The 27,603-nt window shown below is 38.8% G+C and overlaps 2 protein-coding genes across 3 annotated transcripts in view; one reads left to right on the forward strand and one right to left on the reverse strand.

Annotated features, from left to right (window-relative positions):
• Positions 1 to 284: 284 nt before the first annotated feature.
• Positions 285 to 14,229, reverse strand: SPA17 (sperm autoantigenic protein 17). The gene is made up of 5 exons (XM_058544433.1): positions 14,201 to 14,229; positions 12,871 to 13,051; positions 7,797 to 7,867; positions 3,204 to 3,287; positions 285 to 596 (listed from the first exon to the last, which is right to left on the reverse strand). The coding sequence occupies exons 2-5, from the start codon at positions 13,022 to 13,024 to the stop codon at positions 453 to 455; spliced, it is 453 nt and encodes a 150-aa protein (XP_058400416.1). The 5' UTR covers positions 13,025 to 13,051; positions 14,201 to 14,229; the 3' UTR covers positions 285 to 452.
• A 167-nt stretch (positions 14,230 to 14,396) lies between these two features.
• SIAE (sialic acid acetylesterase) overlaps positions 14,397 to 27,603 on the forward strand; it is a 39,208-nt gene continuing 26,001 nt past the window's right edge. Inside the window, exons 1-4 of one of the 2 annotated variants that reach the window (XM_058544920.1) lie at positions 14,460 to 14,529; positions 15,102 to 15,187; positions 18,285 to 18,446; positions 26,073 to 26,248. In XM_058544920.1, coding sequence (XP_058400903.1) covers positions 15,148 to 15,187; positions 18,285 to 18,446; positions 26,073 to 26,248 — 378 coding nt within the window. In that variant the 5' untranslated portion in view covers positions 14,460 to 14,529; positions 15,102 to 15,147. Of the gene's footprint in view, positions 14,530 to 15,101; positions 15,188 to 18,284; positions 18,447 to 26,072; positions 26,249 to 27,603 lie in introns of both variants that reach the window. The other variant, XM_058544919.1, reaches the window with a different exon arrangement.

A 27,603-nucleotide genomic window follows, 5' to 3' on the forward strand; every position in this document is an offset into this window, starting at 1 on the left:
CTAATAATTTGAGTTATCTAAATTTGAGAATGCAAAATTTAATGGACTACCCTTGAAAGGCAGTGAAATTCTCTATCACTAGGCATGAAATAGGAGTTAAAGGACCATTTTTCAGGGATGTGATAAGATTTATTCATTAGATAATTGTTAGACCACATAACCTCTGAGATCTCTGAAAACTCAAGATACTCCAGTGCTATAACTCTAAATCCAACGGTCTCTATACATAGACTTGGGAGAAGTATAAATAAAATTCATGATCTCAGAGAAATCTTCAAGAGGCATGTGTTCAATGGCATGTTTATTAAACAAATGCTCACGACAGATTTTCACAACAGCAACAAATGTTATTTCACTCCCTCAAATCTCACTTACTAAGAAAAAAACGACAATGACAAGGTTGATGGATTTGAATTATTTTTTCATGTTTCTTGGGGGTAAAACCAGTCTCCTCAGTTGTTTTCCTCACTTTCATTTTCTTGATCATCATCAGGTTTCATTTTCTTCACCTCTTCTCTGGCTAAGTGTCCCCGGAAGGCTGCCTGGATTTTGAGAGCAGCATTCTCCTCTTTTTCCTTATCTTCTTCAGAAGATTCCTTCATGGAAAAGAGAAAAGTAAGAGACTTCTTGATGCCATAAAAGTAAGTGCATAAATTTAATCAATTTAGGGATGCAACAATCGAGATCTGTTGCTTCCTGAGGGAATTTTATATATTGTCATGTTGTATGTGTACCAAATGATGAATGCCAAAATAGCAGGCATTTTGTTTTGTCACTCTTTAATATGTCTCTGCAATAAAAGGTCATTGCCAACTTTTTCCCCCCAAAAGAGCTCCTATTTAACAGTTTCCTATTTAACAGTAACGTTTTGGGGGGGGAAAACATAGTAAAAATTTCAAGAATAGTAAATGTGCTGTTTCAAAATAATCATGATTACATAAAATGGATTAAAGTGTTAACTTCTTAATTTCTCAATGATTAGCTAATCAAAACCATACTCCTAAAGTAGAGTACCAAAGAGAAATCCATGCAGTATGATAATGTCAGTTTTAACACGGTTGGTTGAACTTTTGCATTCTTTTTTTTTTTTAACTTAGATATAATTTAGACAGTGAAATGCGCAGATCTTCAGTGTATAATTCAATAGATATATAGCTTTTAATATATCTTTTTAAATTATAAAAGTGATACATACACATTTAAAAACTTAAATATCACTGGTAGTGAAATTTTCTCCCACTTCCCAAATCCTACTCCCAAGAGGTAACCATTATTATGGGTTGAGTATATATAGCCTTCCAAAATTTTTCCATATACAAAGTATTCATATGGGTATATATATGCCTTTTTATTTTAAAAATGAAATCACGGTAATCACAATGTTCTGCAACTACTTTTTTTGTGTAACAATATATCTTGGTTACCTTCTTCTATGTTATTATTCAGTATATAACTATGCCCATTATTATTATTATTTTTTTATAACACCATTGCATTACATTGTACTGATGTACTTTATTTACTGAGTCTCCTATTGATGGACCTTTGGGTTGTTCACCCCCGTCCCCTATAAACAGTGAGGCAAATCTAGCTCTTAAAACTTTTAAATGCAAACAGAATGGTATAAAATCCTCTGAGAAGAGAACAGTTTGGTGGTTACCAGGGGGAAGGGAGTTGGGGCGTGGACACAAGGGGTGAAGGGGTGCATTTATAAGGTGAGTGACAAATAACGTACAACTGGAATCTCACAATGTTATAAACTATTATGACATCAATAAAAAAAATCCTCTGAGATGTTGCTCCAATATGGGCAAATGAATTACGCGGAAGTTGGAAATCAATGAGATCTCAACTCGAACTCATGAAAACCTATGTAAGGGCATCTATTAAAGATGTAAGAAAATGACACTCCCTTTCCCTGACCTCCCATTGCACCTTAGGCCAACGTTAGGCTGATTGAGTTGTATTGATATAATTCTGGAATAATTTGTAAAGGTTATAGGGATAAGTTATGCCCCACTGGGTAGGAATTAAGGTATTCCTTGAGGAGGATGTCCATTTTGGGTGTCAATTATTGGGTAACTAACTGGGACATTAAGACATGAAAAGGAACTCAGAAGTTTGGCCTTGAACGTTGTAGAGAGTGAGTTCTTTCTCACTAGGCTTGGTCCTCTTGAGTCTGGACTATGAAGAATATAAACAGTGATATGCTGGTAAATGTTTAAAAACTGGCTTTCCAGAAAAAAAAAAAAGAAGGCCTGATTTTTAGTATTTGCTATGGTCTTAATACTTTTATTCTGGCTCATTTCAAGCTACCAAAGTGCCATTACTGAATATGGGGTTGTGCAGAGATGTGCACAATCGTCTCGAGATCTGGCTCTAACACACCACTAAATATAGGTGTCTTTGAGGGTGGACTCTTCCCAAGTCTTTTTGCTTAGATGTAGACTGTCAGGCAGGAAGTCATTTTTTGTAGAGGGAAATGCAGGGAAGGTGACTAAGACACACGTGTAAAGCCATTTTATTTGGTTGTATGTAATTCCCTGTGAACTTCCTTTTGTTATCCTTGAAACTTTGCCACTGTGTGGTGGTGACAGCATCAATTAGTGAAAAATTCCCAAAGTGGAAGGTGAATCTGAAGGATCAAGACTGGGGCTGTGAACTCTGTCTGTTCTTCCCCTTGGGGAGATTTTTCCATCCATTGACAATATTGGAAAATAAGATTTTATTTTTAAGGGGAAGAATGAGTTTTCCTTTATTTATTTATTTATTTTTTTGTGAGGAAGATTGGCCCTGAGCTAACATCTCCAATCCTCCTCTTTTTTGCTGAGGAAGACTGGCCCTGGGCTAATATCCACGCCCACCTTCCTCCACTTTATATGGCACGCCACCACAGCATGGCCTGACAAGCCGCGCGTTGGTGTGCGCCCGGGCTTCCCAACCCGCGAACCCTGGGCGGCTGCAGCGGAGCGCGCGCACTTAACCGCTTGCGCCACTGGGCCGGCCCCTGAGTTTTCCTTTATAAGAGGCATTGCTAAAAATGATCCACCAGTTAGTTCATCACTGATGCTAGTTATCTAGAAAGCAAAATCATAATTTTAGCAATATGGATAACAGACTAGATTCACATTTGGAGGACAATTTTAAATTGAGTGATATCATTCTTTGTAGGAATCCAATAGTACATGGAAACTATAACTTACTAAGGCTGTGACTGGAGTCTCCTCTTTCACAGATGTCTGAGACTTTTCTTTGTCAGGCTCACATTTCTCAGGTGGTTCTTGCTCCTGGAGAGAGGAGAGAGGGCCAAATAGGCAATGTTTCCAAAATAGTAAAATCTTGGATCAAACTGCTTAAAGGTAACTAAATACCACTTTAAGTTATTGAGAAGTAGTGGAAATTAAATAATACTGATTTTTTAACAAGGAAAATAGATTGGAAAAAGAAGAAATAAATGAAAACTCTCAAGGAAATATGCATAAACAAATATTAAAGAGCAAAGAATTGATAAAAAATGATCTTTTGCTTTTGGAATGTGTGTGACATTGTTTGATATTAAAAACAAACCGTTGTCCTATAGTAAAAGTTGATAAGGTGCTGTAAAGAATCCTGGAAAAAGTATAAAAAAGAGGTGCCAATAGCTTCTAAAATAGGAACAAAATAAATGCCATTGTATTCTATAGTATGAGGTCAAGTTGATTTTTTAATGAAGTTTGTAGATTAAAAACTAAGTCCAACTTACTTCAAGTTTTGCTGTGGGGAACAATTTAAATAGAAAAAGGGAAACTAGCTCTGCCCATTTTGACATGGTTATTGAAATCTTCCTCCAAAACAGAGGCATTGCTAATTCACAACCTATGGAAAGAGCTTCTTTAATCCATAAAACAGAAATTTAAGGACATATAAGCTAATCAAATAAAGCCTTCAGAATTCAAAAGAAAAGAAAAAAAATCCTGAAATTGCTATGTGACACAAGGATTTAAAAATATTCAACATTATTCTTTTGATTTCAATAAAACATGAACACAGAGAATGCAGTTAAATGGAAATAAACAGAACACCCTCACATCTGGCAGATACAAATGGATGGAACTTCACTTTTGAACTTATGGAATAAGTGACAGATATTTTCCCAGGAAGTCCCCAAATGTGTTGTGGAACACCACCAAAACTTGAACATTGTTAATTCCTTTTAATTCTAATATCTGCTGGTGCTTTGTGGCTAATGTGTTATCTCAGTTGTTTAGAGTAGTGTTTCTCAGACTTTAATGTACCTAGGCATTACTTTGAGGATCTTGTTAAAATCCAACTTCTGATTTGTAGACCTAGGGTAGGGCCTGCGACTGAATTTCCACCAAGCTTCCAGTTGATGCCAATGATGCTAGATCCCACACAGCCTTTCCCAGTGTTCCTCATCTGGACCACAGAGCACAGAATGTTCTGAGTGACTATTTTCTTTTTCTTTTTTTTTTTAATTTTTTGTTTATTGCAGTAACATTAGTTTATAACATTGTAAATATTTCAGGTGTACATCATTGTACTTCTATTTCTGCATAGATTACATCATGTTCACCACCAAAATACTAATTACAACCCATCACCACACACATGTACCAAATTATCCCTTTCACCCTCCTCCCTCCCCCCTTCCCCTCTGGTAACCACCAATCCAATCTCTGTCCCTATGTGTTTGTTTATTGTTGTTATTATCTACTACTTAATGAAGGAAATCATGCAGTATTTGACCTTCTCCCTCTGACTTATTTCACTTTGCATAATACCCTCAATGTCCATCCATGATGTCACAAATGGCTGGATTTCATCATTTCTTATGGCTGAGTAGTATTCCATTGTGTATATATACCACAGCTTCTTTATCCATTCGTCCCTTGATGGGCACTTAGGTTGCTTCCAAGTCTTGGCTATTGTGAATAACGCTGCAATGAACACATGGGTGCATGTACCTTTACAAATTGGTGTTTTCAAGTTCTTTGGATAAATACCCAGCAGTGGGATGGCTGGATCATATGGTAGTTCTATCCTTGATTTTTTGAGGACTCTCCATACTGTTTTCCATAGTGGCTGCACCAGTTCGCACTCCCACCAGCAGTGTATGAGAGTTCCCTTCTCTCCACATCCTCTCCAACACATGTTGTTTCCTGTCTTGTTAATTATAGCCATTCTGACGGGCGTCAGGTGATATCTCATTGTAGTTTTGATTTGCATTTCCCTGATAGTTAGTGATTTTGAACATCTTTTCATGTGTCTGTTGGCCATCTGTATATCTTCTTTGGAGAAATGTCTGTTCAGGTCCTTTGCCCATTTTTTAATTGGGTTGGTAGTTTTTTTGTTGGTAAGATGCGTGAGTTCTTTATATATTTTGGAGATTAAGCCCTTATCAGAAGTATGGTTTGCAAATATCTTCTCCCAATTGTTAGGCTGTCTTTTCGTTTTGTTGATGGTTTCCTTTGCTGTGCAGAAGCTTTTTAGTTTGATGTAGCCCCATTTGTTTATTTTTTCTATTGTTTCTCTTGCCCGGTCAGACGTGGTGTTTGAGAAGATGTTGCTAAGACTGATGTCGAAGAGCGTACTGCCTATGTTTTCTTCTAGAAGTTTCACAGTTTCAGGTCTTACATTCAAGTCTTTAATCAATTTTGAGTTAATTTTTGTGTAGGGTGTAAGGTAAGGGTCTACTTTCATTTTTTTGCATATGGCTATCCAGTTTTCCCAACACCATTTGTTGAAGAGACTTTCTTTTCCCCATTGTATGTTCTTGGCTCCTTTGTCAAAGATTAGCTGTCCATAGATGTGTGGGTTTATTTCTGGGCTTTCGATTCTATTCCATTGATCTGTGTGTTTGTTTTTGTGCCAGTACCATGCTGTTTTGGTTACTACAGCTTTGTAGTATATTTTGAAATCAGGGAGTGTGATACCTCCAGCTTTGTTCTTTTTTCTCAGGATTCCTTTAGCTATTCGGGGTCTTTTGTTGTTCCATATAAATTTTAGGATTCTTTGTTCTATTTCTGTGAAAAATGTTGTTGGAACTTTGATAGGGATTGCACTGAATCTATAGATGGCTTTAGGAAGTATGGACATCTTAACTATGTTAATTCTTCCAATCCAAGAGCACGGAATATCTTTCCATTTCTTTGTGTCTTCTTCAATTTGTTTCAGAAATGTTTTATAGTTTTCGGTGTACAGATCTTTCACCTCTTTGGTTAAGTTTATTCCTAGGTATTTTATTCTTTTTGTTGCAATTGTAAATGGGATGGTATTCTTAATTTCTCTTTCTGCTACTTCGTTGTTAGTGTACAGAAATGCAACTGATTCTTGTATGTTGATTTTGTATCCTGCAACTTTACCATATTCGTTTATTACTTCTAAAAGTTTTCTGGTGGATTCTTTAGGGTTTTCTATATATAAAATCATGTCATCTGCAAATAGTGACAGTTTCACTTCTTCCTTTCCAATTTGGATCCCTTTTATTTCTTTCTCTTGCCTGATTGCTCTGGCTAGGACTTCCAGTACTATGTTAAATAGGAGTGGTGACAGTGGGCATCCTTGTCTGGTTCCTGTTCTTAGAGGGATGGCTTTCAGTTTTTCACCATTGAGGATGATATTAGCTGTGGGTTTCTCATATATGGTCTTTATTATGTTGAGGTACTTTCCTTCTATACCCATTTTATTCAGAGTTTTTATCATAAATGGATGCTGTATCTTGTCAAATGCTTTCTCTGCATCTATTGAGATGATCATGTGATTTTTATTCTTCATTTTATTAATGTGGTGTATTACGTTGATTGATTTGCGAATGTTAAACCATCCCTGCATCCCTGGAATAAATCCCACTTGATCATGGTGTATAATCTTTTTAACGTATTGTTGTATGCGATTTGCTAGTATTTTGTTGAGGATTTTTGCATCGATGTTCATCAGTGATATTGGCCTGTAATTTTCTTTTTTTGTGTTGTCCTTGTCTGGTTTTGGTATCAGGGTAATGTGAGTGACTATTTTCTCAACTCTCCCAAGGATGGTACATAACTAGAATCATTCTAGATACAAAGGAGAGACATTGATTTCTTACATGCAATGGGTGCGTTCAGCTTAGGGTTTAATTATTTTGAGGAACCTTGGTTGAGAAAGGCTAATTCTGAGAATGCTGCTAAAGAGAAGATAGATTCAGTCTCTAAACAGATTAGTTTTACAGAGAAAACTCTATACAATTACCATCTTGAATTCTTTTTTTTTTTTAAAGATTTTTATTTATTTTATTTTTTTCCCCCCAAAGCCCCAGTAGATAGTTGTATGTCATAGCTGCACATCCTTGTAGTTGTTGTATGTGGGACGCGGCCTCAGCATGGCTGGAGAAGCGGTGTGTCGGTGCGCGCCCGGGATACGAACCCGGGCCACCAGCAGCGGAGCGTGCGCACTTAACCACTAAGCCACGGGCCGGCCCACCATCTTGAATTCTAATCAGTCTTTTGTGAGATGTCAATGATAATGAATAATTGGACGAATAGTATTTGATTTTATGAAATATCCTTCATTAATTCAACAAATATTATTGAGTATCTGCTATTGCTAAGCACTGTGATACTCAATAAAATTTGAAGAACAAATGAGAGTAATTATTCTATAACTTTCAAGTACATTCTTCCCGTTGATCGTCTTTAAATTTAAGCTGAATCATCTGTACATGATTCAGATACGTTATGATTCTGGAGAGATCCCAATAATCTGTGTTTTGGTGACAGGAAGAAGAAATAACCAAATCTAATAGCTTCACAGGACCATACCTGGAATACATGGTTGTTATAGAAGCGGTCATCTACTTTACTCCCCCATTCTGCTGGATCAAAGTTGGTTTCTAAATAATAAAAATATAATAATTGCAGAGTCATTTTGAATTCATTAAAGTAAATCTAAAATAGTAACACAAAACAAGTTTTCTTTTTCAAATCACAGGTTCTGTACCGCCAGTTGAAAATGTTATTGATGTTGTACGTAGCCTAGTGCTGCAGAGATAACTGATGTTCAACAAACAGATGATGACAAATTAAACACTAGATGAGCCCTTGAGGATATTTAGAAAGGCAGTAAAAAAATATAATTGCTGCCTTCATAGAATTTATAATAAAATGGGAGAGAGAGAAACAAATGCCAATACTTAAATATAAGTATAGAAACTTATAAACATGTATTAGTAAACACAGGAAAACGTACAAAAATAAATGCTAAATAGTAAGGAAGTTTGGAAAGCAGAAGGATGGGAGAGGTTTTTTAAAAATGAGGCTTATTATATAGTCGTTGACATAGACAGGAAGAAGCATTTAAACAGAATTTTTCTTTAACTTTTCATTATGAAGAATTTCAAACTTAGAAAGTAGAGAGAATAATAGAACAAATTTCCACGTGCACATTACTCAGATTCAACAGTTATAAACTTATGATTTATCTTATTTTAGCTCTAGTTCCACTCACTTTCCTTCCTTTACTTCTGACTATTTTCAAGCCAATCCCAGGCATCCTATTATTTTATCTATAAATATTTATTTCAGTATTCATCACTAAGATATAAAGCCACAATATCATTATCACACCTAAAAACACTAATTGCTTAGTATAATCAACTATCTAAATTTCCCCCACTGTCTAATATATTATTTATTTATTTTTTTACTCTTGGTCTGTTTAAATCAGGACCTAAATAATGGGCATACATAGCCTTTTGTTATGTTTCTCTGCCTTTGAATTTCCTGTAGACTGCTACTTAGATCTATAGGTTTGATCTGATTCAGGTTTGATTTTTTTTTTGGCAAGAACACATTAAAGGTAGTGCAGTGTATTTCTGTCAGGAGATATATAATATCCAGTTGTCTCTCTTTTTATAATTTTTATGGGCCGATTGATGATGATTGTTTAGTTTCTTTAGGGGTTGCAAAATGGCAATGTTCTAATTTGATCATTACTTCTTCATTTCTGGAGTACTCAATAAAGAAAAACTTTCCCTCATCAACTATTTGGTTACCCTGAAATACAGTTCTTACAGAAAAGACATGTTAAAGGTTTGATCTTTCCCATTATTTACCAGTTTTCAAAATAACCATTTGGTTCCTTAGCGTCCTCTCAAGGAGTTCTTTTTGTGCTGAGGAAGATTCGCCCTTAGCTAACATCTGTTGCCAGTCTTTATTTTGTATGTGAGCCGCTGTCACAGCATGGCCACTGATACATGAGTGGTGTAGGTCTGCGCCTGGGAACCAAACCTGGGCCACTGAAGCGGAGTGCGCCGAACTTAACCACTAAGCCACTGGGGCTAGCCCTGTTTTTGTTTTTTTTTAAAATCATTTTGAACTCATGAGTATTTAACAAATTGGATGAATTTCAATTCATGGCATTTATTATTCTTACTGATGCTCTAATTGTCCAAAATTGTCCAGTAGGAGCTTTTTCAGGTGTTCAGATGCTCCTGAGTCCTTTGGAAACAACTCCAGTAATCTTTAATAGTTTCCTTATTTTCTGGGATGGCAAGATGTTCAGGCTCCTCTTGCATATTTCCTGCCCAGGTCATGGAATTAGCGAGTTCTCCAAGAAGCTCTGGTTCCTGGGAAAAGGTGGTTAGAGGCCACAGTCTAGGGCTAGGTGTTCACTGGTACTGGGTTGGTCATTATTTTGAGGGCTTTTAAAAAATGTGTAGAGCTAGAAAATACTTTTCATTTTTTAAAGAGAAAATATATCATGAGGACACACTGATATTTTCCAATTTGAATTTAGGATTACAGGATTTTATTAACTTCTTTCATTTTTGTATTTGTATGTTATTTTTCTTACATTAAAAATCTTATTCCTAATGACAGTAGGATAGTTAGTTATTTGCTATGTCCTACAATATATAAAAAATAATTTCAAAATAACTATACTATACTATTATTAACAATGACTACTGAAACAATTTAAGAATTTTTTTTACTTCATTTTGTTTTCAGGCTATGTCCACCAGTGATATACAGTCAAATTACTGTGTTATGAAGTCACTTCAAATAATCCCTTTCTGTGTAGTTATGCTACCCATTCAATACTAGAGGGTTCCTTTGTTTCACTTTCCTTCTAAATTTTAGACATCACTTAACAATTTTTAAATTTAATTCCATTTTATAACTATGTTAAGCATTTATGATTTTGAATTCAGGATATATTCAGAGAAGTCTAGCTTCTATCCTATTCCCTCCACTCTGTTCCTTCTCCCCCTAGAGGTAAATGTAAAATTTTTAAAGATTTATTCTTCCATTTAAAAAATATAAATGGACAGTTATGTATTCATATCAATACCCCTTTGTTAGATAATTGGTAGCATACTAAACACACTTTTTTCCACCTTAGTTTTTTCACTTAATATATCCTGAAGATCACTCCATAGCATCATATAGAGATCTTCCTCATTCTTTCTTTACAGCTGCATATCATTCCATTATGTGGATGTACTCTAGTTTATTCAAAAAATCCCCTATGATGGATATTTGGGTTTTTGCCTCAAATAACGATGCAATGAAAAGTGAAGAAGTGGAATTTCTGGGTCAAAGGTTAAATACATATATAATTTTGGCAGATATTGCCAAGTTCCCTTTCTTGGGGTTGTATCATTTTGTGCCTCCTCCAGCAACCTTCAGGAGTGCTTATTTCTTCTCTAGCCTTGCCTAAAATAAATTTGCAAATTTTTGGCTTTTTGCCAATCTGATGGGGGAGGATGGTGGTGGTGGGTGGTGGTATCTCAGTGTGGTTTTGATATGGTCTTCTGTTACTATGGGTTAGTTTGAGTATGCTTTCATATGTTAAGTGCCATTTGAATTTACTTTTGTGTGAATTGTTTGCTCATATCTCTTGCCCATTTTTTATATAGGGTTGTTGATTTTTTCTTCACTGTTGTTACAAGCTCTTTATTTATTAGGTTTATTAACCAGTTGTGATATAAATTGCAAATATTTTTTCTCAGTTTGTTATTTGTAGCTTTATTTTCCCTATGGTGATTTTTGCCATGTAAAAGTTTACTTTTATGTGGTCAATTTTATCAATCTTTTCCCTAATTGCTTGTGGACTTTTAAAATAATTATAGCAACTTAGCCAAAATTTTTTCCTCTTTTATGTTATAGAGAAACTCATCCATGTTTTCTTCTAGCATTTGTATAATTTCATTTAAAAAACATTTAAATCTCCAATCAATTGGGAACTTATCCTAGTGTATGATGTAAAGAACAGATCCAGTTTTGTCTTTTTCCATCTTTACCCTAACATCATTTAATAAAAAGCCCACTTTTTCCCTACTGATTTGAGATGCCACCTTTATCATATACTAACACATTTCCTGTTACAAAAACCAAAATTAAGACTGGTAATTACCTATGAAGAATGCTGGCAAGGAAATTCTCATATTGTGTGAGAAACTGGGCTAGAGGATTTTTTTCTTCCCTTTTGGAGAGACTAAATTCTGATACTTGTATCAGTTAGATAATTCACCTTTGGTTTACATGAGTGGAAATGGGTGTGATGCTTAAAATTTTTTCAAATAGTTTTACCCATTTTTTATCAGTTAGAGAGCTAGTATTCTGAGACCATTAATCTGAATCACCAATTGCTTTAATTATCATGATCCAGTAACGACGATTCATATGTTTTTGTAATGGGATGTTTCTGAGGTCTAAAATTAAGTAAATGACTACAGATGTTTTACTGCATAAATTTGCAAAATTAATGTTACAATAACAAAATTAAATTAAGGTTCATTACAATTTACCTCTTAGCCTAAAGGATTTCTCTTAATAGTTTTTTAGTGGCACTTAAGTTTCACATTGTACAACAAATATTCACACTGACTGAATCCGGAAAAGACCAGCAACATTCTGGAAATTGGCAGATTTTGAGCTTTGCCAGGGTAGGGCAAAGAAGGCAAGGGGGTGGAGCTGTGCAGTGTGTTTGGGAGTTGTTTCAATTCAAGCCTTACAGTAGGTTTCTTCCCTTTGCAAAATGATTTAAAATGGAATGTGGCTATTTTCAGTCACCTTTACCACTCTGCTGGAATATTGTAATCAAAAGTAATGATGATAACAGCTTATACAAAATGGTTGTTCTAGTCAAGAATGGGTTTTTAGTAGATACTTATAGCTGTAATAATTCCAATTTTGACCATTGGGTCAGGTCTTGATAGCCATGAACCTTCAAGGTTGGAGATTTGGAAATTTTATTTATGAAAGTGAAGAAACTCTGCTTTGGCTCTCAACCAGAGTCACTGTTAGCATGAATCTTAGTCTCTGGGCAGGATGCGACCTTGGGAGTATAGAGAAAGAATATAAATTACCTTCCCAAGCTGGAAGTTCACTTTTCAAAGCAGTTTTTCTCTATGCCTTTATTGCAGAACAGTTTCATATCTCCCAGTGAATACCAATTTATTTAATCTAAGGAGTGTAGAATTATTTTTTACAACACTTATAATACTTTCAAGTAAGAAGAGTCAAAATGTAAAGAAAACCACAAACTCTCCTCCTAGAAAGAACACACAGTCAACTGCCTGAGATACATAGAAGAGCCTGCTAGAAAATGAAGAGCTAGACTGGATGATCTCTTGAGGTCCCCTTCCACCCAGTGTGTCCATGAGGAATACAATGAGGAACATCTGGGTAATAAACTGGTAATTTTCAATAATGTGATTTAAGAGAACCTGTCAAAAAGTCACATGTTGTTTCAAATAGCAACAACTGTTATTTGAAGCTACCTGCCTCATAAAGGCTTTCTGTGGAATAGGAGTAGTCTTAAGCAAGTTTCACCATAACCAAATGCTTAGTCTCTTATTTTTTTTAGAATGCCTATTTTTAAAAAGCTTACTCTCTCTTATCTCTAGAAGATTCTCAAAATACGCTGCTGCAAAAGCTGGTATATTGTCCGGTTGCTCCCTCAGAATCTCGCGTGTCAGCCCTTCAAGAAGATTTCCAAATCCTTGTGGAATTCGGTAGTTGGTGTTGGAGAATGGAATCGACATCTCCTTGGAAGGAACTGCCTATTGTACCTAGAGATTCATTAAAGAGTACTGTCTTTAAATTTGTCTGATTTTACTTAGATAATCACAACTATGACAACAATTATTTCTGAGACAAATTTTCTGAACTTCAATTCTTTGTTCCCCAACACAACCCAAGTCCATCCATTTCTTCCAAAGAGTTTTGAATTCTCCATTAGTTACAATATTACAAATACAGACCCATTTAATAGGCCAAATCATTTTCAAAACTTAGAAAAATCACAGATTTTTTCACTATAACACTAGTACTTTTTCTCTCTGTCCCTCTTCTTTCTGTCTTTAAAAGGTGAGGGTAATTTTTGTTATCCCACAGGAATTTAGAGAAAATAATTGTTAAAAATTCATCATAAATTGCCAAGAAGACCCTGTTTAGGGTCTAAAATTAAAAAAAAAATTGTTTTACTCCTGGTTCTAGAAATTAATTTGTTGAAGAATTTTCACACTTAGTCCTTCCCTGAGCTTCCACTTCTGAAGCATGACCTATGATGCCTCAAAACACATCACACACTTTGGAAGGGGCAGCGGGGCTGCAGGCGGGAGGGCAAGGTCACGATTTTGCAATTCCAGTCTCCAAAATTTTAGGATTCTTATATTTTCTGGTGTTGTCTTGACCAGGTCTTCTCTTCCTGTCTTGGAATACAAGGGCTAGATTAAGGATAGCTGCCAAGCAGCGGGCTGGGCTACTGAGTATGCAAACGACACTCAGGGACCTCGCCTGGTTGTACGTGAGGGTGTCAACGCCAAACACGGCTGGAAGCCGTGGTAGGGGTCGAGGTGGGGGGCTAGACGGTTTAATGAGGCCCAATCTGTGGAGGACTTCTTTTCTTTTTCGAGGGAACAGGAGATGAGGTATCGAATCATTTCAGGGTTGAGAAAAGGCCTGGTGAGACCCTGAACCAATCTAGGGGGCAGAGGGCGGTCAGAGGGGGAACACAGGCCTGGCGGGGGGCGGCGCGTCGAGGATCTGGGAGGTCAGACTCTCGGAGAATGGGCAGCCTCGCTGTCTGTCTGCCCTAGGGTTCCCGGAATGCGTCCGGGATTCCGAGAGAATACGAGAATACGAGAGAGAGAATACGAGAAGCGAAAGGAAAAGGCGAGGTCTCAGTTTTGGAGAGGAAGTGGGGTAAACCGCCTCACCTCTTGGTTCTCTGAGAGCTGGTGCCGATGGTTGCCGTTGTTTTTCTCGTTGCTGGGTAACCGTTTTTTTTTTAAATCTACTACGGCGGCCGAGAAGGGGAGAGGCACTGCCTCCCCCGGCGGCCGCGGGCAGCTTCGCGAACCGAACGGCCTGAGAGGGTGGAGTCAGGCCTCCCCGGCCCTGCCCCCGCCTAGAGTCCGAGTCCCGAGTCGCGACGCCCGACGCCCGACTCCCGTGCGGGAGTGGCGGATCCTCGCCAACATGTTCGCACCGGGATTTGTATTTGGGTTGGTGCTGCTATTAATCCTGCGGGCCGACACAAGTGCAGGTGAGGCGGCCTGGTTCGACCCCTGCCCGTCAGCCTGCGCGGGCTCCGAGCTCCGCGCCCCCCTCTCAAGGTGGGGGAAGGAACTCCGGCTCGGTGCCAGGTTCTCCGCTGCAGGCCTGGGCTGCAGGTGTCAGCTGGGCGGGAGATCCGGGCCGTCTGCTTCCTCCACTCCCTTCCACCGTCGTTATGGTGCAGCGGGAGAGTTCGGTTTATCCGAGTGGGGAGGCCCAAATGTGCGCAGACCGAGACCCTCAGGGTCTCTGCAGGGGAGCTCGACGGGTAGGGGGCGAAGCTAGTTAGATACTATTTGGAAACAGGTGGCTGAGTCATCCGAAACATTTCAGTTCTGCCCCCTCAGGGTACCCTTGGGGAGGGTTTGCTTCAGGCTGGGCTCCTTGGGGGAATTAAATTTTACTAGTTTAAGTGGTGATTAGGGCTAAGAAATGCAACTGCCTCACTAGTTCAGAATATTTAAGGCTCAGCTTTGATTTCTGGTGCAGCTTACAGCTTTGGTGTTGGGAAAATATGGGTAGCACTGGGGAGGAGGGTGACTCATTTTCACTGTTGTCCAGGTCAGATCCTGTCATTTGACCCGAGGCTGGACACTGAGTAACAACCATGGAGAAACCAGAAGACAGAATCTGTCTGCTAATGAAAAGTAAAGTCATAAGGCTGGACCCGTTTTTTTCCCTCAAACCACTCGAATAGTGGACCCCAAAGATCCCTGTTAAGAAATGAAAGTTGAGGTGGAGAATGGACAGAGTGCAGAAAAATGGCTGCTGCTCTACCTAAGAACCCAAAAAGTACCCAGATTCAGACAAACTGCAGCCCATAAGTGGTTTTTCAGGGTTTAACAGAAGTGTAAACTAGCAGCACTCTGCATGTCATTTCCTGACTCTCATCCCTACTCAGTGACCTTTGAGTCAAGCCTATGAGGTGGGGAGAAGGTAGAGAGGAGAGTAGGGCCATAATTTTATTAGTTTTTCCGTTAAAGGCTAACTTTAATATCAATATTTTATCTTTGACTTTGGGTCGTACCGTTACATCACCTTCATGAACATTAAATATATTTTTCATTCATTAGTGCTCTAAATTTTCCTTCCTTCTTATTTGGTTGCATATCCTGACATCTTCCCTTCAAATGATCCGTTCTGTGCTCATGTTTATCATGTAATATTTGAAAAGTACAAATATATATGTAGCAATGAAACAATCGAATGAGCACCCATGGGCGCTCCACCCAACTTAACTAGAACATTACCAGTTTTATTGGATTTTCCTCCCTAATGCACCCACTAGTTCCTCACCAGAGGTAACCACTGTTCTAATTTTGTCAGTCTACTTTTAATGACGACTTTGAACGTCCCCAGAACACTAATTCCTGTTTGTCTACCCCAACACCCAAATGAAGGAAAAATTGAAGACCTAAAAAAAAATTTAAATGTTGAGTCTTGTGTTTGACAAAAACAATGACCGGTCCCGCCTCCTTTCTTGTTCTCCTGTTTTGTCCATTGCTCAATTCCTTGGTAGTGTTCCACTGTCTACTCTTATCAGCTTGGAACGTGAGCTTTTTAAGGACAGGGAATATGATTTTTCTTTGATTTACCACCAGTATCTAACTGCCACAGAGTGGAAATTGCAGTAAGTTTGGAATCAGGTGACATGGTTTCTAGTCCTGTCATAAACTACCTATGTAATTTGAGACCAGTCAAAGAAATTTAATGTCTGCAGTGTGTTTAACACTGTGCCCCACAAGTAAGTTCCCCAGTAGAATGTAAGCTCCCTGCTGGCAAGGATTTTTGTCTTTTTTTTCTTTCACTGTTATATCCTCAGTGCTTAAAATGGTGCCTGGCACATGGTAGGCAACAAATAAATATTTATCAACAAATAATATATATATCAACTAATAAATATTTGTTGAATTAATTAATTGATATGTAAGCTATTTTAAAAAATTACCTAATCTACTTGGATCTCAGTCTGTTGATCAGTAAATAACATGATTATACCCCAGGGTGTGAAAGATCCTTTCCACCTCTAAAATTCTTTAACTCAGAATAGAGCCATGCAGAGGAGTTTCAGTAGATGTGTGTTGGTGAAAACAAACTGACTTGGAAAGGTATTTCCCCAAGCCTATGAAACAGTGGCTGCACACATCTCTTGGAGCCCCTTGCATGCACCAGCTCATATGCAAGCGGCAGCCAGTTTTTTTCACTCCATTCTGCCACCCTGACCTCCCTCTGCTTAGCTCTTAGGCCTTTGGTTTTCAGTTTTTATTCCATATGAAGCACCTACCCAAGACTAGGCCCTCCCACACACGTGCCTCTCCCCTTCCCTCCAGCAGGCTGCCAATGTGCTTATGCAATCCTGGGGTGTTGTAGTCTCTTCTTAGAGCATTTTGCTCGTGGTAGCTGTGCATCTCCAGCCCTGTGGGCCTTCTGGATGATCCTTGATTGTCATGTAGGTTTTATGATGGAACTAACTCATAAGAGAGAGCTGAGGATGTTTAGGGACTGGGCTGTTATTTGAAGCGTAGTACAGATAGGCCACTGACTCTGTGTAGGAGACCCCATTAGCTATGCTGCCATGTTAACTATAGCCTAAGGGGCTGTCATCATTCGTAGCTTCCAGAGAGGAAAATGTCAACCTTGTTAGTTCTAATTCTCTTTCCTCCCTGTCATTTTTGTTTAAAACCCTTAAAAAATCTTAATTTTGTTAATTATTTTCTTCTAGGGATTTTTGTCTGTTTTGTTCAGACAAATTGGGACGTAACTTAAGAAGCTTTTTTTTTTCTTTGTTAAGTTTTGATGAGGAACTCACTGAGATAATTTGGATAGATGCTTGTTGTTAATAAAATACTTCGATATAGGCTAGATGTTAAAAATAGGAATGATCTTGTTAAAGTAAGTTCTTATTCAGTCTTGTTAGTGACTCTTTAGAGTAGAATCCATAGTTTCAAGTGGTCTTCCTCTTGTTCTTTTTGTATAATTTAGCTTGTGAAATGGGTAAAATTGCAATGAAAGACCTTTGTTCAGACATTTTGACCTTCTCTCTCTCACCGACCTCACTTTTTGCATCTTAGTTTATCTGAATTTACCTTAGAAGGAAGCAGATGTTGCAGATATTCATAAATGCTCATTTAGAATTTTTGGTGGGTTGTCAAAAACCCACAATAAAGGGGATTATTTGAGGGACATTGACACTGGTAGGAAGGAAAGGGGGAGATAGAGAGTGGACCTCTAAAAGATTAGAGAAGGCTGTGTTGGAGAGAGGCAGGCTTCTTTATTCCCAGCTATGAGGAGTGGGTGTGGTAATGGAAAGTAGGGGAAGGAAGTGGTTTATTTTTCTCATAAATCACTTAATGGCTGTCACTTAATGGCTATATAACTATCTGTGGGGTGCAAAATAGGAATAGTTTGGTGACTTGGGGGAAAGAGTTAAACGTTAGGGCCAAGCCCGAAAGCAAAGGAAGGTTAAGAGCTCTGAAGGGGAGGAGGCTTGTGACACGTTGGTTGTCCCAGGCTCTTTGAGTTTTCCTTATTTGTCATCTTGTACTATGATGCATATTGTTGGAAACTGTTCTTGTTATGTTGCTTACCTAATTAGGAGTAACAGGATCTAGTTTTGGAAGATTAAAAGGACTGGTTATTCAAATTCTCTTGTATAAAGACTCTCTGTTCTTGCTATTTAGCCAGATTCAATCCGTGATGAATCTTTCCAATGATGCTCTTCTAAGTGTTTGCTAAATTTTTTAGGTGCTGATTTTCGCTTTGCGTCGTACGTCCATAATCACATGGTGCTGCAGAAGGAGCCTGCAGGGGCAGTGATTTGGGGCTATGGCATATCTGGAGCCACAGTGACAGTGACTCTGTGCCAAGATCAGGAAACCATCATGAAGAAAGAGACCAGTGTGAAAGGTAAGGCAGCCCATCCTCTGTTCGCTTGGTCTTCTTCTGCCACCTGCTGGATTATCTGAATATGAATGCTTATGCTCCAGCTCAGGTCATCCATCCATCCATCCATCAATCCATCCATCTATCCATCCTTCCATAAAAGTTATTTGAGTATTTACCAGGTGCTAGGCACTGACGACACCAAGAAAAATAAGACTAGGTCAAAGTCCCTGTCCTCAAGGAACTCACGGAATAATGGAAATAGACACCAAGTCGTATAGTGCAGTGTGATAAATGCTATGATGAAGGTGTATATGGAGTGTCATGGGATACAGAAGAGAAACGTCTAACTCCAATTGGATGGTAAGGGAAGGCTTCCACAGAAGGTGACATTTGAACTGAATCATATAAAAGGGAGGGGCAGTATGGCGGAGAGGTTAAGAACGTAAGCTCTGGAATTCACTGTCTGAGTTCAGGTCCTGACTTTGTCACTTAATGGCTGTATAACCTTGGACATGTTATTTAACATCTTTGTGTCACAACTTCTTTATTTGTAAAGTGGAGATAATAATAGTTAGGATTATCGTGAGGATTAAATGAATTAACACGTGTATAATACTTAGAACAGTACCTGGCACACAGTAAGTACTGAATAAGTATTAGCTGTCATTACTATTATTATTATTACTAATAGTCATTCAAATATTTATTGAATTCCTACTGTGTGCCAGATAATGTACCAGTACTAGTGATACAGTGATGAGCAAAACAAATATGGTCTCTCCCCTAATGAAGCTTATAGGTTAGGAGAGGAGACAGAATAATGATAAACAATTACACTTAACTGTGATAAGTGTCACAATGAGGAAGTACAGGGTGCTATGGGAGGGATCATTAACTTAGTCTAAGGTTTATCTTGAAAGATGAGTAGGGCAAATCAGGTAGAGGGAAGAGCCTGGCAAAGGCATGGGGCCTGAGTGAGCACGGTCATTGGAGAAATGGCAAGCAGGTTGGTTTTTCTGGAACACTGGGGTATGTGACTGGTGGTGGATGACAGGAGATAGGCTGGAAATTTTGAAGGCCTTTTTGTCATTTCTAAGGAGTGTATACTCTATTTTGGATCAATGGATTTTAAGCAGCAAAATAACACAATCAGATTTTTATTTTGGAAAGATTACTCTGGCAAAGATTACTGTGGAAGATGGATTGGAGATCAATAAGACTAGAGCTGGCGGGAGCTATTAGCAGGCTATTATGATATTCAGGCAATAGACAATGAAGGCTTGACCCAAGATAGTGGCTGTGAGGATGTTCAAGAAGGTGAGAATTAGCAGTCTTTATGAGCAGAGAGGTCCTACCAAGAAGTCTGTCTAGAAGAGATAAAGATGTATGAGAGTGTGCGGAGGAGCAAAGCTAGAACTTACTGGATACAGGAGGGCATGCCCAGGGCTGGGTCAAGTGGAGACCTGATTATATCTTGGTTAGAGTTAGCTACATAGCTGTGGATGTTGAGATGAGAGTCAGACAGGTGAGGAGGCTACTCTGGGGGGTGCTGGAGTATTGTGGAGTTGGTGGTTTGAGCAGTGACTTGAATATATATGTGACAGGGAAGCTTGTGGAAATTTTACTGGCCTCTGAAAACAAGGACTGCCTAATTAGTTTTGTCAATATACAGTGCTGATATCCAGAGTGATCCAGACCCTGCTGCAGGCTCTTCATAATTCATTTCCATTCAAAAACACTTTTAAATACTATGTACTAGGCATAGAAGCAAGGTAAGTACTTCTAGCTCTTGGATTTTAAGACTTTTTTAGGTAAGAATGTTACTGGGTGAAACTAAGAGACCTGAAAGGGAAGCTTAAGCTGATTGAAAAGTTGTTCTCTGTTGAATTTAAATGCTGTTGGTGACTTGTAGGATGTACTGACAATGAAGAAGTCAGGAGACTAGCAGTGCTTTCCTTTTGTGTCGTGTCCATCTTAGAAATGAGCAGCACAGAGTACAAGTAGTGGTGGTCTCAGTAATGATGATGATTTAGAAATCCAAAGAACTGTGTAGTTTAAGAATAAGAAATAGGATTTCCTTGGTGCTAATAATTAACGTTACCAATAAATATTTAGGGGACAGAGAATACATCGAACTATAGAGATAGGTACAGAAAGCACATACTAACTATATGGCATTTCAGTTTAAAAACATATTTTTATGCATTATTTTTAGTTTCTCCCCCTTTCATGGCTGTTTCAGGACCAGTATTTGGAGTAGCCAGAGATGAGGCAGGAGGGTAGATGGTGACAGGAAGGAATAAAAAGTGTTAATTAGGGGATGAGCCTCTCTTTTCCTTTACAGTGATGGTGAACTTGCTCACTTATCTTGAGTTCAAATCTATGAACATCAATTGAGGGCTATTTATGTATACAACACTGAGCTAGAAACTCTAGAAAATACAAAGCAGACTGCAAACAGTGCCCATTCTCCAGGACCTCACTGTCTCCTGCTGTCCTTTCTCATTTAGTGCTTTAGGTTCAAGTCATGCTTCAGTTGCTTCACTGCAAAGTGATGCGTCATTTGGAGTCAAAATATCCAGCAGCAACTCAAGGGAACCAAGTGATTCATGGACTGTTGATGGCAATTTCATGGGAAAAGGGGTTGTTGTTATCGGTGGTGGTGGGATTAGATCTATTAAGTAGGCTTTCGACATTTGCTTGGTAGACAAGACAGGTATTTTAGTTTATATAGATCCACAAGCCTACTTCAATGGGCATCTTGCTGTGTCCTGTCCGTGAAGCAAAATGGATAAAGTGTTATTTGGAATGAAGGAGGTAGGCATGTAGGAAATTTTATAGGGCAGAAAAGAAAATGTTCCTCAAAATAGACACCACAGGGTATATTGAAGGTTTGACTTCTGTTTAAATTTTGATGAGGACTCTGGGATTTTCAGCAAGACTACCTCAATTTGCCACTCCGTCTATCTCTGTTAGTATTTAACTTATTACCTAGAATCCCCTAGGTGCCCACAACAAAGTGGAATTTAACAACATGAAGGTTTTTGTCCAGCAGACTGACACTTAAGCATTGGGAAAATTAAAACCTGAGGGATGATTGGGAATATGGTCAGGTACTAAGCCTGTTCGAACTATGTTGTCAATGATTCATTATGATTCTTTCAGATGCAAGGAATAAAATTGGGGAGAATAGGGTATATCTTCTCATATGGGGGAAGCATAGGTAGGTGATAAAATGAGGATGTGTCTGCCTGAATTTATTATCATGATTGAGGTAAATAGATATATTTTTCTCTAATTTAGAAAAATATGAAAAGCCTCAACCACTTAGAAAAATAGAAAGCTCCTGGTTGCAGTGTTAGCATGCATACTAGTTTTCTATGCTACGTAATAAATTACCACAAACGTAGGTGTCTAAAACAACACACTTTTACTATCTCACAATTTCTGTAGGTCTGAAGCCTGGCCATCATTTAGCTGGGGTCTCTGCTCAGGGTCTCACAAGGCTGAAATCAAGGTATTGGCCAGGCTGCATTCTCATCTGGAGGCTCTGCTAGGGAATGATCTACTTCCAAGCTCCCTTAGATTGCTGGCAGATTCATTTCCTTTTGCCTGTAGAATTCATGGCAGTATCTCTGCTGCTTCAGATCTCTGAGCCCTAGACCCTCTTTTAAAGGGCTCACCTTGTTAGGTCAGGCCCACCCAGGATAATCTTCCTTTTTATTAATTTAAAGATAACTGATTAGGGACTTTAATTACATCTGCAAAACCTCTTCATCTTTTTGGTATAACGGAACCTAATCACGAGAATGACATCTCATCCTCTTTGCCAGTTTCTGTTGGTTGGAGGCAAATCACAGATTCTGCCTGCACTTGAGGGGAGGGGATTATACAATCCCCTTATTGGGGATTCCCCAGTAAGGATTGGACTTACTGGTTATCACCTTAGCGTATGTCCACCATAGAATGCTATAGTTAAAGTAACTTGCATAAGTTTTATAAATTTTTTTTTTGTGTGTGTGTGTGTGAGGGAGATCAGCCCTGAGCTAACATCCGTGCTAATCCTCCTCTTTTTTTTGCTGAGGAAGACGGGCTCTGAGCTAACATCTGTTGCCAATCCTCCTCCTTTTTTTTCTTCCCCAAAGCCCCAGTAGATAGTTGTATGTCATAGTTGCACATCCTTCTAGTTGCTCTATGTGGGATGCGGCCTCAGGATGGCCAGAGAAGCGGTGCGTCGGTGTGCCCCCGGGATCCGAACCCGGGCCGCCAGCAGCGGAGCGCACGCACTTAACCGCTAAGCCACCAGGCCGGCCCCTTGCATAAGTTTTATTGGTAGAAAAGTATTTAAGCTGGTTTTGGTTTTATGTTCATATTTGGTGGTGATGGAGGTGAACTTTATACAGAATAAATGCAGATTGGGGAGGGGCAGTTTGGACAGAAAGGCCGTCTTTACCTCCAAGCCACTTCCACAAATCACTGAACCAGTTTGCAGCTGGGGAAGTGCCAGGGTTCTGTGGGGCAAGAAGTGAATAGGGCTGCTTCTTCCGGCTTAGGTTGTTCCTCTTGGGAAGCGGAAGGTCATGGTTAATTTTCCTTTTTCTCTTCTTGGCATCTGAGATTGGCACAATAAACTGAAAAATAATTCACATCTGACGTGAATAGCAATAGGAAGAAAGCAAGAAAGCACTTTATGACTAATTGTGTCTCTAGACAAATTATTTTAATTTTTTCCCTTTGATTGTTCTTCCTATTTTGAGGTGGAAGTTGGTTGGAGAGGTGGAGAAAAAATGGAAAGAGTTCTTTACTTATACCTTTGGCTGGAATATGAAGAGAAGAGGGACAGTAAGAAATAGGCCAACAGATATGCTAAGTGTTAGAGACGAAAACACAAAGCCCTAGTCAGTTGGCATGGCTTTCTTGTCCGTATCACCCAGGGCTGGGGTTTACTCTGCCATCTGCTTGATGGAGTGCCTGGCAAACAGTAGGCACTCTAAGTAGCTGTGTAATGAAGGAAGGATATGAATCTTCCTAGATGGGAGAAGAAAGAATGTGAGGAAGCAGAGATTTGAATGCAACAAAAATGAGAATTTACAGAATCCTGGGCCTGGATTGGTAAGAGAGGTTACAAGATAGCAAGTGATTAGGGCCTAGAAGAAGGAACCAGAGCAGCTGTTGCTTGGAAAGCCCATCAGCATCAGTGGAAAGCCATCTGGATGGTGAACGTCACCTCTGTGGTCGGTGACTCAATTTTATTATTTGGTGAGTCAACACAGTTTCTAAAAACTATTACTCGACTGTGGTGAGCTCCACTTTAACCAAATAGTCCTGAACTGAACTAGTCCAGGCTTTTGCCTTTATAATCCTATCCTTGCCTTTAGTCTAACAAACAGTCTCCACAGGGGCTGCTCTACTTTGTATGTACTTAGGTGGGAATAAATCCTCATTGTTTTAAAGGAATCGTTTCTGAGTTAGTTTGACCATTAGGGACCTCTCTGTAGTGGATCTGGTTCCCCCTGCCTTGCCTGGAAGTTAACTTCACTTAATGCCCATTATTGTGTCAGAGTTTATTTTTCTTTTATCAAGTGGGAGAGGAAAAAAGCTAGAAACTGAAAGAATTTGAGGACTAGCGCAGAAGGAAGTTCTCGAAGGTCTTTGAGGAAGTTGAGAGGTTTCATTACGAGAGCAGTTCTTGGGAATAAGGCTTAGGTCTTGATGCTTAGTTCTCTTCAGATGCTTTAGGCCCTAGAGAGAGCTTGGCGTCTGGCTGTAGTAGGATGGTTTTGCCATGGTTTGCCCAAATGTCTCCCCCTTCCCTTATTGTCTTTCTATTGCTGGGCAGCAAAACCTTTTGAAGCTCTGGCGAAAGTAGTTTTCTTCACCAGCCTTATTGCCTGGATTGAGACTAAGTGTAAATATCTAATTAACAGCAGTGACTACGAATAGATTGTACAGTAGTAGAAGGCTAGAAAATAGTCCTGTCCTAGGTTTTCTGGGGGTTGACCTCGTCACCATAAATGGGTAATGTCGTTGGCAGGAGGACAGAGTTCCAGTAAGATGTGTCAGTGCAAGAAGCCTGGAAAGACCTTGGCAAGACTGTAGTGAGGACAGATTGGAGCGTCTGCCTGCTCAGAAGTGAGCCATATGGAGCACATCACACCTGTGCGACACAATCTGTACTAGCTGCCCACTGTTTCCAAAACAGTGGTTTTTCTGCTTTAGTTGAATTATGCATTTAATATGTTGATGTCTGGCTATTAGTGGTATAAAAACAGCAGTGAGCGTTTGGTCCTAGACTTAATTGACCTCTTATGGATGGGAGTAGCAAGCTTAGTCAGTTGTGCTTTTGAGAGGAGCAAACATGCATCCTTTCACTGGTGCCTTGAGAGTTTTGGACATTTCCCCCAAGACTCTGGGCAATTCTTTATGGTTTGAGCTTTTACTAATCTCCCATCATACATCCAGACGTCTCATGCTTCTCCTTAGCTCTTGCTAAGTAGAAAGAACTTAGCACAGTATCTACTACATATTAGGCACTTGGACAGTATTTTTGTAATTATTCTTTACAGGTTGGTATATAACTTTAGGGTGATCCATTTCCAGTTTTAACTGCTCTTATCCTTTGAATTTACATTGATCTGATGGGCACAAATTATAAATCAGTTCGTATTCTTCAGCATTATACCAAGAATATTTATTTTAAAGTGATTGTTTATATAGTCTCTTTTCTCTTGTTTCTTCAACTTTGTTCATGTTGTTTGGTTCTCCTAGGCTTAATTTTGCCATTTTGAAGATATCTTCCTTAAGTTTCCAAGTATGATGTTGGCAGTGGTGGTGGGGTGAGTGGGTGAGAGGTAGGAAGGTGGTAGGGGGGTGGTTCCTAAGGAATATGCTATGAATTTCTGAAATAGGGTCTTGGATAGCTTTTCATCTCCCTAGTTGAGTTCGAAAACCTTAAGTCTGGTAAATAACTCTGTGAAAATAATTAAATGGGCAAGCCTAAATATCTTCTTCACTGAGATTAATTTATATACCTCTCATTACTTTATGTGTTGGTTTCTCCCTTTGCCTATTTAACTGTTGATAGGAGAATGCGGAACCACTAGTGGTATTAATCTTGGTAGCACTATGGGGAGGAGGTAGGGCGACTGAGGACAAGGATGATACCATCAGCGAGGCGAAGTTTCAGATCATGAATGATTTTCTCTAACCTGTGCTCACATTTGATCAGATAATTACAAGTTAGTTTGGGGCACTGTGTAAATCTGTTAGATTATGATTATGTTAATATTGACAGTTCGATAGTATAATAAGAATTTCTATTTTATGTTTTTTATTAAACTCCCTTGAATTTTAATCTCTGTATATTTTTGTCTGTCCTCATTTAGGGTTATAACTGGGTAACTTATTTTTCCTGTAAATGCTTCAGTTAAAAGTAAGGAGGGATTGGTACAGATTAAGGATAGAAATGCTGCTGCCTTTGTTATTTCTATTCACTTGTCTGAAATTTGGCCAATCTCCATAGCTTTGAATTCAGTTCATCACAGAGGCTGGGAATAGCCACAGATGAGTATGATGCATGACAGGATTGGGCTTTAATTTCATTTCAATTAATTGATTGATTAATTCCATGGAGCCTTATTATTTCAGCACACTCTAATAGCTGGATGGTGATACTGGATCCTATGAAGCCTGGTGGATCTTATGAAGTGATGGCACAACAGACTCTTGGGAGAATGAACTTCACCCTGAGAGTTCATGATGTCTTATTTGGAGATGTCTGGCTTTGCAGTGGGCAAAGTAACATGCAGATGACGGTTTCACAGGTAATTTGCAGAGTCTTAGCCAAAATAAATAATGTTGCTGATGATAAAGAGGAAAAAGAAGGAGGAGGAAGGGAGTAAGGAGGAGAAGGTGGTAGAAATCTTCTTTTTTACCATGAGCCAAGATCTGTTCTAAGTACTTTGCATGTATTAATTTGATTTAACAACTTTATGAGGTAAGTACTGTTATTCACATCTCACAGATGAGGAAACTGACCCATGAGGTTAGATTACCCGGCTGAGGTCACACAGTTAGTAGTGGAACCAGGATATGAACTGGTGACGTGACTCCGGAGCCTGCTTTCCTGATCATGGCTAGTGTACGCTAAGTGTGCTGGGCACTGTTTTCTCACCTGCCTGGGCTAAGGGCAGAAGTGAGAGAGTATCTGAGGGTAGTGGTGATTTCATATCAAATTGGGGCTAAAGTACATTACTCTTCTTTTTGATTGGTCTTAGAAGATGAGCTTCTGGAGAGAGCCTAGGAAATCAAAACAATTAGATTTTGTTTTAATGCTGAGCAGCTAATATACTATATGTCTTTTGTTGTCATGGAGATTAAAAAATTGAGACTGAGTGTTGGTCATACGACTAGCATGACGTGGAGCAAATCACTTGGTATTTCTGAGACTTTGTTTTTAAAACATGCTTTAACAATTGTGATTAAAATGAATATAACAAAATACTTATCATTTTAACCATTGGTAAGTGTGCAATTCAGTGGCATTAAATATATTTACAATGCTCTGTGTACCCATCACCACTAACTGAACTCAAAAGTTTTTCGTCATTCCCAACGTAAACTCTGTACCCATTAAAAAATAACTCCCCCTTTTCCCCTTCTTCCAGCCTCTGGTAACCTCTGTTCTGCTTTCTCTTTATGAATTTTCCTGTTGTAGATTCCTCATATAAGTGGAATCATGTAATATTGTCCTTCTGTGTATGGCTTATCTCACTAAGCATAATGTTTTCAAGGTCCGTCCATGTTGTAGCATATGTCAAAATTTTATTCCTTTTTATGGCTGAATTGTGTTCCATTGCATGTACCACATTTTGTTTATTCATTCATCTGTTGATGGACATCTGGGTTGTTCCTAACTTTTGGCTATTGTGAATAATGCTGCTATGAACATTGGTGTACAGATATCTGTTCCAGTCCCTGCTTTCAATTCTTTTGGATATTTACCTATGAGTGGACTTTCTGGGTCATCTGTTAGTTCTATGTTTAACTTTTGAGGAACCACCAAACCATTTTCCACAGTGGCTGCACCAATTTACATTTCTACCAGCAATGTACAAAGGTTCCAATTTCTCTACATTCTCACTAACATGTTAATTTTTTTTTCTTTTATTAAAGCCAT

The sequence above is a fragment of the Diceros bicornis genome, chromosome 7, assembly GCF_020826845.1.
Source record: "Diceros bicornis minor isolate mBicDic1 chromosome 7, mDicBic1.mat.cur, whole genome shotgun sequence".
In the NCBI taxonomy this organism is placed as follows: domain Eukaryota; kingdom Metazoa; phylum Chordata; class Mammalia; order Perissodactyla; family Rhinocerotidae; genus Diceros; species Diceros bicornis.

Coding starts and splice junctions, on each gene's coding strand:
- SPA17 (XM_058544433.1), bottom strand. CDS start 13,024: ATGTCGATTCCATTCTCCAACACCAACTACCGAATTCCACAAGGATTT. Junction 7,868..12,870: donor TCTTCTAGAGATAAGAGAGA/GTAAGCTTTTTA, acceptor TTTATTATTTAG/AAACCAACTTTGATCCAGCA. Junction 597..3,203: donor AGACTCCAGTCACAGCCTTA/GTAAGTTATAGT, acceptor TTTTCCATGAAG/GAATCTTCTGAAGAAGATAA.